The sequence below is a fragment of the Haliotis rufescens genome, unplaced genomic scaffold, assembly GCF_023055435.1.
Source record: "Haliotis rufescens isolate VD_foot unplaced genomic scaffold, xgHalRufe1.0.p SCAF_12, whole genome shotgun sequence".
In the NCBI taxonomy this organism is placed as follows: Eukaryota; Metazoa; Mollusca; class Gastropoda; order Lepetellida; family Haliotidae; genus Haliotis; species Haliotis rufescens.
This window is the reverse complement of record NW_025963802.1, coordinates 15,493,223-15,509,100: the sequence shown is the minus strand read 5'-3', so window position 1 is coordinate 15,509,100 and position 15,878 is coordinate 15,493,223. Positions and strand designations below refer to the sequence as shown.

Sequence of the window (15,878 nt, the reverse complement as noted above, 5' to 3'; positions counted from 1 at the left end):
GATTACTCCACATTAAATGATTAAATCTCACTTAGACATGTTAGACATGATCAATATGTTTGAATTAGAATTCCTCTACCCACAGACACAGAGTTCCAACGTTAGACTGTGTTGATAAACATGTTTTGCCAGTATTGGATACTTTCAAAAGAATAGTTAATGAAACCATTTCCTCAGTGTAAGAGGTAATTATGGCAAGTTATCTCAAATGGTAAATACTTGAAAGTTTGTCGAATGTGAGGAGTGATAAAAAACATGGATGTTGATTGAAATCAAACAGTGTTAGAGTCTGTACCGACATTGCTGCTTTAGATTCAATGTGGACCAATTTCCTGACCCACCCTTCAATGGAAGAGATCACAAAGCGAGCAGCTTTTATTCACGTGGATGTTCCTGGGCAAGAAGATGAGGCACCTGATTTGCCAGCAGAGTAAGTTAAATTGTCTCCCACACTCTCCCCCACCATTGATGCTCCTTGTCCTACTCTTCATGGTGTAGAATCCAAACTAGATAGTGTCCTTGTTATTGATCTTGTAGGGGACTCATGCTACGGCTCACATAGACTGAAGGTAGTATTGATGATTATAGATGTTAGTTCTCACTCCACTCTCTCCACTACAATGTTGGATGTGTCCAGTTCAATGGCATGATCACATTTAGAAAGGCACTAGTTATCCCCTTCCTGCAACCCCAACCTTTTTCGAAAGTTCCACCTACTTGCCTTTGGATATTTATGTTTCAACATTTATCTTATCTGAACCCCTGTGATCTCAATCTCTGTGTTTGTAGGAAGTTTCACCTAGTTTGAACCAAAACTATCTCTACTACTGGGAACCGAAGGATGTGTTTTTTTAATGACCACTGATGACCACACAGTAGGAGTTGATGACCATACAGACACCAATGACAACTAATTTTTAAATATTTGATTTGTGACCTGGAGATTCATTTCCAACACTGTTGTTTTTTGTAACGGTATTTCATGGGGTTTTACTAATTTTGCTAAATTGACAATTTCACTTGAATCAAATTCAGGAATATACCTAATTGTGATAGAAAAACAATCTAAGAGTTCTATTATGTAATGAGAAGGTTCAAGCACCAATCTTGTTAGATAAATGTGGGCAACCAAATTTGAAATTCAGTTGACCATATGAGATTGTGCCAAAACGCTTCTCAATCATTTGTTTGAACTTACACTTTTACAGCTTTTCACAGAGTTGCTTCTAAATAAATGTGCTATTTTTAGGTTAATGTACACTATCCCAACATCAATTTTACTAGACTGGGTTTTAAGACTAGCAGTTATCGGGGACACTGCTGCTGCCTAGACAGATGACACATGATTCCCAATCACTCTCCTTACACACCCTTGGATTTAGAGTCACAGCAGTGACAGATGTCAAGATAAAACGTGTGTTGATCCTGATGAGATTCTGTGATATGTCAGCTGTTCAAGCTGCTGATGGTGGTGTAACAGGAGAAAAAGTCAATGAAGCAGGCAATCACTTGAAATGTACTCATGTTATCGGTGTCCGATCTTAAACACTTAGTGACAATCTCCAATGCTACTCTTCATCGGTGTGTTGCCACTGCGTTACTGAGGTTTTTGTCAGTAACGCGTTTGTTGATCGTTGATGTGTGTTAGTTACTGAATGACTGACAATGAACCAGCTCATTAAGACTTTAGACTAGTCCAAACACACTGGCAGCTGCTGTGTTCTGCTTCTATTTGCACTGCACCACAGCTCATTGTTTAGATATCTTGCGTTTTATTCTTTTGTAATACATCATTTTTTTTCGTTATTGATTTCTGATGCTGTTGGAGCAAGAGTTAAAAAGACTCCTTCATGTTGAAACTTCCAGTTTGTGACATTTTTGTCAATTATCAACATGATCAGCATGATCAGTGCTTATTGTGACATCTAGTTCCTCATAATGAGGATGTTACCTAGCAACAACAGTTGCCATAGAGCTGGCTTTGCAGTTGCTGTGACCAGCTCTGCCCAAACAGGAAATGTGTTTTGAAATAGTGCCATTAATTGAGTCTATTGGGTGTTTAGTGCAAACACATTAATTATAAACATAGACCTGATTGTTTTATTATATGTTTGAAATCTTTAGATCCGATTTATCTCCAGGACAATGTCAGTGTTTTTTAGTTCACATCTGGATAAAATGTTTAGGCCTGTTTGTCTGTCATCCATTGTAAATGTCGCCAATACAAATACAATCTTTGTCATAAAATTGGAATAGGAATGTTCCCACCTTTGGAGACACATGAAATTCTTCAAATGGTTAAACTCAGAAATGTCCTCAGCATCACCTCATCATGTATGCAGATATCTTGTGCAGTACTTGAAATCTTTTATTGTTGCTAAGTGGCAATATTTCAGTATATGTTCTTTTTACATATAGACCTACACATTGTATATATGGCATAAAATTGTATGAATACATAACCATGACTTGATTCTTTCTGGCCACATTAGCAGCACTGTATTTTGCTTCTCATTGTCAAACATGCTTCAGTTGATGTCATAATCCTTTGTAGGATGGTGTAATGCTTTGTTAAAGACAGTGTAATCTAATATGGTCATTATATCAGAATGAGATATATTCTTGTATCTTTGTTGTTTTCCACAAGGGACAATGCAAACAGGCATGAGTAGATCTTGATGAAGAATGTTCAGGAACATCAGCGTGTTATCTGTGTTTTTTGGCTAGAGTTTTGCAATGAAATAGATAAGTTCAGTATTGGACTAAATGAATATGCTTTAATGCTCAAATTTAGGTTTGAATTAAATGGTGATATGTGATAAGATTGGTTGATGTTTTTGAAATACAGACATTCAACACATTAAGCTGGACTTGTGTAGATCTGTAATATGTCATTCAGCGATAAAAATGAACAGTTTTAACCCACTAGTCGTTATGATGATAACATATAGCAAAACCCTTAGAAAGGGCAAATTTGTACTGGTCCTTAGGATACCTTAACTAATAGACAGTTTGGCAAGGATTATTGGACTAGTGCCAATTTCTTTTGTGTCATATTGTACGTCTGAAAATGTTTTAGCTAACTAATTAGACTTCACACATAAAAATTGATTCGCCTTTTTCCTGTGAAATAACTTTATTCATCTTAGAACATAAACTGATATAGGACAGCTACAGAGCCATGACTCTTTCTTCAGCTCTTATAGGAATGAAATTATGTGCCTGACATTCAAACGCATGGAAAAGTATGTTTGCTTTTTCATTCTCAACAAGACATGCCAAGGATCAAGGTCCTTGTATTGATGGGCTAATCTACAAGGTTATCTCATGGAGGCCAAGTAATGTGGAGGCAGATGGAGAGTTACCTGATGGTTATTGTACATGACAAATGGCTCGACTGCCATTATGCAGTTCAGTTGGACACAGTTCCTGCTCTGGTCTCACACACCATCTCAGGAAACCCTACTGTTGGACATTTGCTGAGATGTGGGTGGATTTATATCCAAGGAGAGATTGATTGGATTTGTGTCAGAAGAAAGAGATTCTACATTTGACATGTTGCTTGACTGGCTTTCTTCATTATGTGCATCATATTAATGGTTCCAGAAGACTTTGTATGTACCATAGCTGAAGCCTTTTAGTTGAGATTCAGTTAATTAATGTTACATTTGTTTGACATCATATAATTAAAATTACAGATTTAGCAATGGACTTTCAATTATCATATTTGCATGTTAATTTTGCACTGAACATTTGAATCTACTAGCCAGCACTGGTCATTTAAAATCATTTTAGGTGACCTAGTAGATTTTAAATGGACTCTATTAGCTGATCTTACTCGACCTCTGAAGAAGATGAAGCATGGACATTTTTAATGAAGAACTTGGCAGCTCTAATTCAAAATATTATAAAGACCCTTAAACCAAGGTAGAGGCCATTAAATTTCCAAGTCACATGATAGGACTCAAACCATGGACCTTCTAATCCAAGTCAGACACCTTGTCCACATCACCAAAGAGGTTAACCCCGTCAGCAATCCGACAAGCTACAGATGTTATCTGTAAGATGACTCCATGCCCTGCTACATACTCTCCTGTTAATATTAGGCATAGTAAAGTTCTGAGACTTATTTTGCTCAAAGTTGATATGAAGGGGCTCAGCCCAGTGTTGGGCACCAATGTAGTGGCCATACAAATTTGGAGTCCTGTGTTGGGATTTGAACCATGGACCTTCAGATCCAAAATCGGACACCTTGACCAGATGACCAAAGAGGTACGGATGTCGTCCGTGGGATGGATGACTCTACGTCCTTTGCAAAGGATCGGAAATGTAGTACTGAGTGACTTTTAATCTTGCTTTGCTGTCAGGTCAGGCCTGATCTGGTACTTTGATGTTTCACTATAGATATCAAACATGCACTTTGATTTAATGATCTAGCTTTGTGTCCTTTGGCAGTTCCACTATATTTAGATGTCAAACATGCACTATGACTTTTGCCTTTGGCTGATGCATCAGTGGAGCCAGTGTCAGTGAATGTGTAATCTTCACGATCATGTCTGCTAGGCTATGAACTAGGAGGATGCTCCAGTTATTGATTATCTATGTACCTCCTGCCATAGTTCATCATGTCATTGCCTGTTTCTTGGGCACTGAAAGAGGAAGCACAATGGTTTACCAACTATCTTCCACAGTTACAAATGAGATCCAATGGATCAAATGCACTCTGGTGTTTGCCATTGGGGTTTACAGTTCATCAATGCATCAGTGATAGTAATCATGCTGTCTTAGATAGAAATGGTCTTAGAGATGGCCAGACAGTTGTTGCTGGCAATTTTCAATCTCCAACATAGCAGACAAGTTGGTCAAGACTGACTAGCAATTACTTGTCAAATATAGGACATTTCTTTCAGAGGGTGGTAAAGAAGGTTTAGGAAGGAATCCATCAGCGACATCCCACTCTCATCATATATTATACACCATTTATTGATATAACAATAAAAGCTTAACACAGGATATTCAATACCATCAGTGCGTCATGTCCCCAGTTCCATAAACAGGCTTGGAACCGTAGATCAACCCATTGTCTAGTTGTAGAACTATTCTGAAGAGAGCAGATTTACAGTTGCTTTTGTTTTGGCTTGGTTGACATGGGTTTGAGAAAATGGACTTAGTTGGATTTGCGACAGCTTTACCGATATTGTACGCCCCCGTCTTTGAGCCATAGTTTGTTAGTTGTGTCTGTGGGCCAGTGTTTGCTGAGCAGGCACCATGGCTGGTATGATCGGAACACTAATGGTTGGCTAAGGACAAGAGATCTACGTAATTATTTGTCCAAAGTCGTTGCTTGAATGTTCCCTCATGGCTGAGTGACTGTTGTTATTGCTTCCTGATGAGATCTGGTCAAATAAATGCAGCTGTAGCCAAAGACTATGGTTGATGTTAGGGCGGTGTTGTAATCTGTGTCAATGACCTGTAGATGTGACAACTTCTATTGAGACTGGGTTTGGATCAAAGCTAAAGTAGTGGGCTGTGGAACAGTTGCATTACAGCACAAGGGCTCCTGACAATTTCTTCTTCTGTTGACTATTCACACACAAATTATCATTCACATTCTGTATTTATAGCTTTCTCTGGGTAAACAATATATTTTTAGTACATGGGTCCAGTCTATTGGGTAGTTTTACACAAATCAGGAAATATGTTTCTTAAAAAAATCTGCTTCAAATGTGGATTCAGGTGACTTCTTATTTTTATCTGTTCATGTGTCCCCATGTGTGTAACATGTTTCATAATCTCACAACAGCAGTAACCAGGTCTAATTAACAATAAGTTAGACTTAGAGACATTTTTATGCATTATTCAATGCAATAGAGTTTATGCATGTGTGGTGCCTGCATTAAATCAGTAATAAAGATCTGTAAACATGGTAAATTAATACAGATACTCAAGTTGAAAGAGGATACATTAGCAATAACACTGAGTGTTGTTATACTGTTTTTAAAAACTTTTTACATGTATTTTACGGGAAGCAACTCAAAACTAATTGGGTAGTGGTGAATTATTTTACATATTTTATTCACATACACTGCTTGTATCTGAAGCTCAGCAACATGTTTCCCCATTTTGTTGACTAAGGTCTCCTCATTAATCAAGATACAACCCTAGATAATGAATTAAATTTCAATCAAGTTATCCTTCAATGGAAACTGAAATTGGAAGCTATTTTATGTGTCTGTATCTTCACGTGACATATAAAAAAGCAGAAGTCAGATGAGTGCCTTATAGAAAAAGAAGAGTATCAAGAACAACGACAGAGGAGACATTAATCCTTAGAATACCCAGTGGAGACCAAATTGAGTTAGAAGTATAGAATTCCGGTTGGCTTGTGTCAAGCCATTGCCCAGTGTGCCTTCCTCCCAGCTGATGCCGAGACAAATGATATTGGCACTAGCCCTGCTGAGATCTTAGGCTCGGCAACTTCAGATGCTGGTTCCTTAAGGGAATTCTGTAATGTCATTATGTTTGTTCTTATATCAACTGGCTTAATATTAGATTTATTCATTTCCTACACAAGTTCAATATGGTTGTTGAATATTAAACTGTAAATAACCATTTAACATTGATCTGTTCAGAGAATTGCCCAATGGCCGAACCATTTCTTTTAATCAGTAAATTACCAAAGTAAAATTCCAGGAATCTATTGCATGAAATACTAAAGTGTATGACAATGAATCAGCATGTTACATATTCAAATGTGATCATTAAGTGAAGTTAATGTTTGAATGCAATTTATCTGAGTTTTATTCAATTTGAGGAGATAATCACGGCACATTCAGAGTTGATACCAGCAACAAAGAGGTTCAAACCAATAAAGTTGTGCAGTGCAATACCAAGGGAATAAATCTATTCTCTCGTGCTTGAAATGTTTGATGCAATAAGAGCGTTTTCATTAATTTCATGAGTTTGGCTGTGCTCTCTAGAATCATCCCTGGGAGTAGATGTGGTTTATGTGTAGTCTTGCTGCTTTGTGGATTGCCAGCTATGATTTAAATTGTTGAGTTTTTGACACACAAAAATGAAAAAAAATATTTGTCAGTAGTTGAGTTCACATGACCAAGAGGACAGATTTAAGGTTTCATTTTCCCTAAGGCTGACAGTAGTCGGTGATTGAGTTTGATCATTTCTAACGTCTTCAGTGGTCCAAGTATTGTACAAGGTCAATGGAGAAATGCAAAAGTGAGACCTAATGGGAAGTATGCTTAGAAAGGATTTAGATTTTGCAAAATAACACCACATGCCAGATTTTGGTGTTCTAAACGTATGTCACTCATGGAGAGAAGATATATGTCTTGATTCCATCAAGGAATATTATGACAATACTGAAGGTTTTGCTGATTGTAATACAGTCAGATTGCTTGTTAAAGGACACACATATTGTGAAAATGTCTGCACATTTGCACTGATAAGTATTTACCGGTACTGCACTTTCATGGTCACAAAACACTGTTGTTGTGCTAGATTCTAAGGAATGCTAATGCCAACAGGAAAGTAGCCACCAGAATTACTAACACTGCTTCTGAGAATTCTTATGCTTGCCTCTTGAACCTGTACTTTCAATATGAACACAGTTCAATTCTGAATCAGTTTCTTATGGAGGTGGTGCACCAACTTAACTTGATGCTGTATGTGAGAACAGGCCATCAGGATTGTTGGTCTTCTTGCAGTTGAAGCTTGGGTTGCTCAGTATGGGTCAGGTTACCACGGAAACGGAAATATTTACAACAAATACTGATCAAATATTAGGACACCTAAAGGTTCTACTAGCCCTCAGGATACAGTTGACATTAGAAGACTGACTTGGCCTAACAAGCTGGTCCCAATTTGCATTCCTGGGTTAGTCTATGGGATGATTAAAATACTTATTAAATCACATTTGATTAAAACTAAGAAACTCTGATCTCAGTGAGAACCCATGATTCTCCTGCAAGCAACCAGATATACAATTTGCTTGTGGTTAGTAATATCAAACCTCTCAATGCTCCATATTTTCCTTGTGTTATGATGTATACAAGAAAACTAATGTTTTTGTTCTTTGCAAATGGACATGAGACTCTGACGTTGTGGACGCTTCTGTGTGACATGCTATGTTGACTGTGCTCATATCCAGAACTATTATTCTCATGCTGACAGGTCCCCTCCCAAGAAAGGGTCTGGAATAAGCGTTTGGTAATAAAGTGAGATATAAGTCATCTTCTATGGGCATGGATGTAAAAGTCTGCATGGCTTAGGCAGGCCAGGCCTTCGGCACAATCAATGGACAGCAAACATGCTGTCACTAATTGGCACCAAAATCATGGACATTAGTCACAAATTGAGTACACCTGTTAAATGTCCAGTTCCTATTATCATACACTGATCTGGTATGCCATGACTGTAATCAATTATCGAGATAAACTGTCGCTTACATCCTTTCAGTTTGATTCATTGTAATTGGCTGTCATAAATATTGATCACTAACAGCTAATAAACAACCTTAGGAAGACCGGCGCTGTGATAGGCAAATTAAGTCAGTTCTAGGGGATGTAATATCGTTGAGAACATTTCAAAGATGAATTCTTATATGGTTGTCTTGGAGTGTTGTCCTCATGCTCTAACAGTTCAACGCCTATGATGGCATTGGCAACAAATTTGCAACTGGTCTTAAAACTGTATGTGGAAGCATTCACAAAACAAGGTTTTGTCACAAGACCGAGCAAAATGTTTAGCAAATAACTCTTTGTGAGACAGACCATATCCAGGTTTTTCTTTCAGTTCAATTCTAAATAATATCTCTAGGTCTGTTTAAAATTTCAGGTGAAAATCAATATTGAAGCCAGCCTGTACTTGAGTTATATATGAAACAAAATCAGCAGCTACATGGTTTTTAAATATACATGATTGACTTTTTGAAGAACAAAAACACATTATAACAAGGGTGCAACAGAAATAGGTGATGTTTTGAAAGTTGTTACATTCAGTCTAGCATATCAGATTAGGTTTGATGGAGATGTGAAAACCTAACATGGTCTGCCTGTTGTGGCCTGAATGCTTACATGTATAATATTGTTCCGTGTGAGGTACGTACGTACGTCAGTATCGTCGTAGTTCTCCGTGTGAATAACAATTGACTGACTGTATTGCGTCTTCTATTGACATGTGTAACCTTTGCATTTCTCCATGACAGATTGCCGTTGGTCATTTCTTACTGCAGTGCTCTACTGTCAACTATAAACACATATCCTCAGTTCATCTTACTTACTGTTTTTAATTTTTGTTACTGTAGCATCAGCTGTGAAGAATGCACTATCTTTCATTTTATTTCATTTTACCTATAAGCCCCGTCCTGTTAAATGTTGAATAAATTTGTTTAACATTTCATCAGGTTTTGTTGATCAGTCGTTTTGATTTGTAGCAACTTGTATGAATGTCAGATTGTAGCGCATAGATATTGTATTGTGTTTGATAGTGATTTTTTTTTTGACGTTGCTTTCCCCAATAAACCTTTACATTGTTGGTCTTGAGTGTTGCCTCATGCTAGTTGTTTTCCTTGTTTCCCTCTTTGTGTTGTTTGTGTTTGGGTGAGGATACTGGATCCATATCTGATATGGGGTTGGATGTGTGTTCACTGTGGCCTTGCAGCATGATGGCCTCATACTGAGCTCCACCGTACTATTTTACATGCATCTTATCACATTAAGGTATGCCTATAATTTGATGGTATTCCTTGGCAGTAACCATGGTAACAGAAAAAGAAATATATGTGATTAATATTGCGATGTTCCTGGCATGACTTGTCATAATGCCTCTTCCTTAGTACCTTGTTACTCCCCCTGATTTGACAGTCAGCCCATGCACTCTCTGTTGTAGTATGTCATGTCTTGATAATAATAATACTCCTTTACATTTTATTGTCTGCTGTATGGCGGGCTTAGACTGTTTTATGGCTAGAGATGCAACCACTTCAGAGAAAGAGGTTCTTATTTGTAGCACTTTGTCTCATTGCTAATATATTTTCCATTATTTACTCCCCTATTTTGAAATGTACCACTTTGACAGAACACATATGTAATACTGCAACAGCTCCCTTGCAGAGTTATAATAATGTTTACAAGTGTATTGTGTCTTACATATCTGACAAGATGTTGTGCTGCTCATGAATTGGGCACGGCTGCACATATTGCAATTCCTGTAACGTATAACAGACAAATGATTTACCAGCCCAGCATGTTTGGACAATTTCTTTCCTTTCATACCTTACACAATCAACTAACCAGTATCAACCAGGAACATGCCAACATATGGATACCATATTTTTGGAATTAGCTGGAATTTGGTGTTTTTAGGAATTACAGCACAAACACTTCTGCTGCAGTAAGAAACATTGGAGTGGTGTTTAGAGCAAGTCCCTGACTCGAGTTTCAGTCATCCAAGTCACAACCCACACCGGAGACATTTTTCACTGCTGTAATAATAATGTAATTCTTATTGATCTCATGGAGAGCTTGGCCACTTACTGGTGTTTGAGAAAGTGAAGGCATTGTATTAGGTTGGAGACGGTCCCTAAATTGAGAGCAGACTGCCTCGGGATGGAGGCTTCAGTTATGACCTGTCCATGTATCTTGAATCTAAATCCTCACTATAATGTTACAAACTAAATGTCTTTTCAAGCCATATATTGTGCATGATAGTAGTTAAACCATGAATATTCTGTAGTCATATATTAAACATGATAATACTAATATTCTAACAATAAAAAAACTTAAAATGTGATGACAAATTGTGGCTGAAATATGATCAGCAATCGTTTATGAATTATTGAAATTTGAGTGTTTTTGTATCGTTTCAATATTCACATTGTGTAAGCATGGTAAAGTAGGAATTAACAGTACATGGCTTACATTATTGTCATTTGAATGGTTTTAAATGACGATTTATTTAAATGTCACCAATATCTACTTATTGTTAGGGTGTTTCATTTTTTTAACACTGTTTTAGTCTAACTGATAGTTTCTCTTTTGATGATCAAGCCTTTGAGGTATATAAGTACATGCTTACATCCTGTATGTGTTTTTTTTCATAAAGACCTATTCAGAGACTACAATACTACCATCACATGTGTCACTATATCCACTGAATAAATAATAAAGGTCATTGTAATATCTCATGCTTTGTTGGACTGAAAATGCTATTTTACACCTTGAGAGTTATTTGATCACAGTTAGCATGATTAGTTTTATTCATGACATAAGTGTTAATAATATCAGTTCCAAACCGTAAAACACAAAGTTTTTGTTCCACATTAATGTGATGCTGATATTCAGTAGTCAGTCTCCTTGGGATAGTGGAGAACAATGTTTTCCTGTTGCATTAATTAGTAATGTTAACTCCATCAGGCTGTTATTGATATTAAAAACATCTAATTTCTATTCTCAGAGGATGTGATGGGAATATATTGACTGTATGATAATATAGTAATAGTCCCATGTCTCTACATAATCATATATAGGAAGGTGTCAGGTTATGAAACTGAGGAAACATAGGGTTACAGCTATTGTCACAACGTATTTGGGAATACTCACAAGGAAGTGTTTATAAAGCACTTATAAACGCATAGCAACATCAGATTAGGATTTCAATTTAAGCTGCACAACACAAAATCGGAAAAAATCGAATGACCTCTGTCATTGCATGTCTAATCATGTGTCTTCTGCTACTAGTTTTCTGAGGTTGTTCTATTTACAGAGTAGGGTTTAAGTTTATGATGCATGACAGTTTACTCAGATGAGGAATAATGTTGAAAATTGTAAAAAAAATGATAACAAAACTGGTAGTGTGTCTTACAGTATATTCTATTTTGTATTGGAATAGTGATTACTGCTACCAGTTGTCCTATGATACTACAGCGGTTTTCTTTTGCATTGTCAGCTATCAAATAATTTGCTCCACACCACATTCCATGTTTCCTTATTTAATTCAACAGCAGCCTCTCTTTGTTGCATTGATATCATGCTTTATAGCCACGTCGACTTGCAGGGCCAGTGTGATCTGCATATATTTGTTGTGTATATTTTGTTTTTTCAGCTACACCTTTCCCAGCATGCAGAGCCTTGGCGAGGACCTAGTGTGTGTTCTGGACCAGTTGGAGTATGTGTTTCCCTGTCACCACAACATGCATTATACACATCAACTCATTATGTTCTTCTCAATGTGCATAGCTGATATCTCGCTGTGGGATCAGAGCTGTGAAGGCCAGACGTACTTGTGTCCTCATTTCCTAGTACCGTAGTCTTGTGGATGTAAGCCTTGGGAATCATTAACACTTTTAGAAATTGTGGGGCCCTTAGTGTCTTTATCTTGAGATCCCTAATTATAAAAAGAACCCCTTAAATTTTCATCCTCAATTTCATGACACTGACTAATCACTAAAAATCTTGGAGTGCAGTGTTTCCTTGTAAATTCTTCTTTAAGTTCTTCCAAACATTGGTATAATGTATGAAGCCTGTGATGTTCTGTTATTCCTGTAATGGTGCCACAAGTGCTGTAAAAGCTTACTCACTCTTCAGTGTAAAGCTACCATAATAATAGGTTCGGATTTAGTCTTCAAGAACAGGTGTAGACCAATGATAACCCTCTAATGTGTGATATTCTTCAAAGGTAATGTAATGTAATGTAATGTCATTTTTGCATTGTGCTGTCAAAAAGATTTATAAATAACGATGTTAGTAGAAATGAGATATTACAAGCCAGGGTACAGATTTAATCCTGTTACAGCACATCGGACTTGGTAGACTAGTCCAAGGTGTAACGAAGAGTGGCAGCTGTCATTTAGGATATGCACTAATCCTGTTTGCTTTTTTATTCATTTAGAAAATATCAGACCTAGATAAGTATCTCAAGAAACACAGTTTGATAAAATGTTTCAGTAGGGCATTGAGTTAGGAATGAATGAATGTCAGTAGGGCATTGAGTTAGGAATGAATTAATGTCAGCATGCATTTCAAACATTTTGAATTATCAGACAAAAATCCAACATGAACTTGATTTCGTAATCCACAAGTGAAAGATAAGAAGAAAATAGCAAGAATTAGAAAAAATGAAATCAATAAAAAGAATGACAGTTTGAATAACCTTCAATTGATTCTTGTCCTTTTAGTTTGTTTATGGGGAGAGAAGTTCCTTAGAACTACTGGTAGGTTAACGTGTAAGAACATTGATCTTTTAGAAAGAGTTGTTGACAGATTTGCTAAGGAAAGAACTAATAAGAAAAGTACAATAAGCCCTAAGGTGTGCTTTCATATCAAATGCATCTGAACAAGTTGAATAATAGCCTTCATTTCATTTACATGTCAGTTTCGTAAATCCTTGGCAGCAGTATTAACTTTTTTATGAGTAACATGTAATATGAATTAAGGCTTTGGAAACCTTATAGACCTTAGTGGTTATATATGGAGCTAAGATTTGCAGGGGTGAGAGCCTTCTGCGGATCAGTGAATTGCAGCGAATTTTAGTGACCACAACTTTGATAAACATCCCCCATAAACACCCAGAATTTTCAGCTGAAAAGGAAAATATCCATTCTCATCCCTGGATTTGACCCAATCTGGCTGACTCTAATATATCCTCATACATTTTCTCAATACCTAACCCACAGTTTGTACAGATCTAACTTCTGTATTCTAATGAATAATTGAGTCAACTGATAAATTAAACAGACTTAATTTCTCATTTTAGGAGGTCATTAATCTGTAACTTTATTGGAAGTGACACGCAAAATCCTTATCTGAACACCAGTTCACTTGCGATGTTCTAGCTCAATACATATGGATAGCTAGCTGAACTCATCATCATGTTTGTACTTGCAATTTGTAAACATTTAGATTGAGAGAACTCAACAGATTTCATCACTGAGTAAAATTTGGGGAGGGTGCAATGTCAGTTGTAGAAGTAGAAATATCGAGTGTAATTGATTTAATGTCTTGGAGGAAATCACAGTGGGAGGAATAACGGGGTAATGAATAAGTTGCATGTTAAGGAATCGTACTGTAGAAACTCCAGTTGGTCCGGGGCTGTATTATTTAGTATGGATGGAACACATTGCATGACTTACAGACCACATGTCGGGATAGCCTCTTCTAGTCACAATCTGAGATAGGATGAAGTAATTACTTTTTCTATTTTCCGAAATTTCCGATCACAGGAAGTAGAGTTTACATCTAGTGCATATATTTGTCTGTAACCTTCTGATCATAATGCTTTACATTTTGTACGTCACCTTGCAAACTACTCGGCTTCTTAAACTGAGACCTTGAATCAATGATCAGATCAGCCCAATCGGTGATGATTATAGAATATGGTAAATTCAAAACAATCCTAATCTTGTATCAGGATGTTATGATCGAGATATTGAATCTTTAGGGTTATTGCCGGTTCCTAAGCTTTAATATTGTTATGGCCATGACACCTCTGCCCATGCAGTTATGAATCAAGATAGATGTAGATGCCAGACAAGTAGCAGGACTCTCACTTATGTCAGATTTTATTTATACATTGTCTCAACTGGCGAATAATAACTTCTGGCGCAGTCTGATAAGGAGCTCTTGATGATACAGTTCCTTCATTATATGTGTGTATGTTTTTCAGTGTGAAGCAGGTGATTGGCCTTGGGGAAGGTGCAGGAGCTAACATCATCGCCAGATTTGCGGTAGGAGAATGTCAAATGCCTGATAGTATTACCTGCTCATTTGTTGTTTTGGAAAATAATAATGTCAAGTTTGGCTTCCGTTTGCATACTCTGGGTCTTTTATTATTTTTTGGCTTCCGTTTGCATACTCTGGGTCTTTTATTGTTAAGAATATAAGACATACTTGGATATGCAGATTTGAGAACAATGTATGTATTGTGTTAGATCAGTTTAGCATACCATTTCTTAAATCCTGAAGCTATCAATTTGACAAATATTCTGAGACTAATAGACAATCAACCACGAACCATATAGCATAAACATTTGATGTTTAAGAATTGACTTCAATATTTTGTTGTGTATGGAGGTATAAAGGTAAAAACTGTGAATACTGTGTCAGTCCCTGTATTGGGTCTCACATTTATACCTCAATTAAAGCAAAAACATTAAAGTCAAATTTTATGAATAAACACATCCACAATAATAACTTCACAGGCTGCTTATTAAATCATTAACACAAAACTGGAGACAACATTACAAAATCGGGGATATCGTTCGGCACAATAATGCAACACATGCCGTGCCAATTCTATTATAAGCCAATCAGAAAACAGAAGACCCTCTGTGGGTGGACCTAACTTTTTTCAGTTTATGGATACATAAACGCAAAAAAACCTTGAGTTAGCCACTGACATGCCCAGAATCATTTGTAATTTATTATTTGATTTTGCACCTAATTCCTAAATGACTTGTGTCCTGTTTTAGGTAAACAGATTAAATAGACAAAGATTTCTTGCTGTTAGTTTCAACATTCATTTAATAGTACATTTAGCACCCTAATCATTAAGTGTCTATATGTGCTAGATATTTGACAGTTTATTACAATATTTTGGAATGCCAACCCTCCACATGCATTGTCCTTATTGATTTAGTACTTTCAGCACCTGACCTGTGAAGATCAGGGGTAGAATAGATCTTCAGCAACCCATGCTTGCTGTAAAAGGATTGATACTCATGACGTCAATCACTGGATTGTCTGGTCCAGACTTGATTATTTACAGACTGCCGTCATATAGCTGGGATATTGCAGAGTGCGGCATTAAACAAAACAAACAAACAAACTAAACTTTTAGCGCCTTATCATAAAGTTTCTATGTAT

General features: G+C 36.8%; 1 protein-coding gene across 6 annotated transcripts in view; it reads left to right on the top strand.

Annotated features, from left to right (window-relative positions):
• Positions 1–15,878, top strand: part of LOC124146084 (uncharacterized protein ZK1073.1-like) — an 80,905-nt gene that overhangs the window by 48,370 nt on the left and 16,657 nt on the right. For 4 of the 6 annotated variants that reach the window (XM_048393389.1, XM_048393387.1, XM_048393386.1 and 1 more), the window contains exons 4-7: positions 313–430; positions 8,191–8,226; positions 12,121–12,183; positions 14,680–14,740. In XM_048393389.1, the coding sequence (XP_048249346.1) occupies positions 313–430; positions 8,191–8,226; positions 12,121–12,183; positions 14,680–14,740 (278 nt within the window). The remainder of the gene's footprint in view (positions 1–312; positions 431–8,190; positions 8,227–12,120; positions 12,184–14,679; positions 14,741–15,878) is intronic. The other 2 variants (XM_046516154.2, XM_046516156.2) reach the window with 1 other exon arrangement.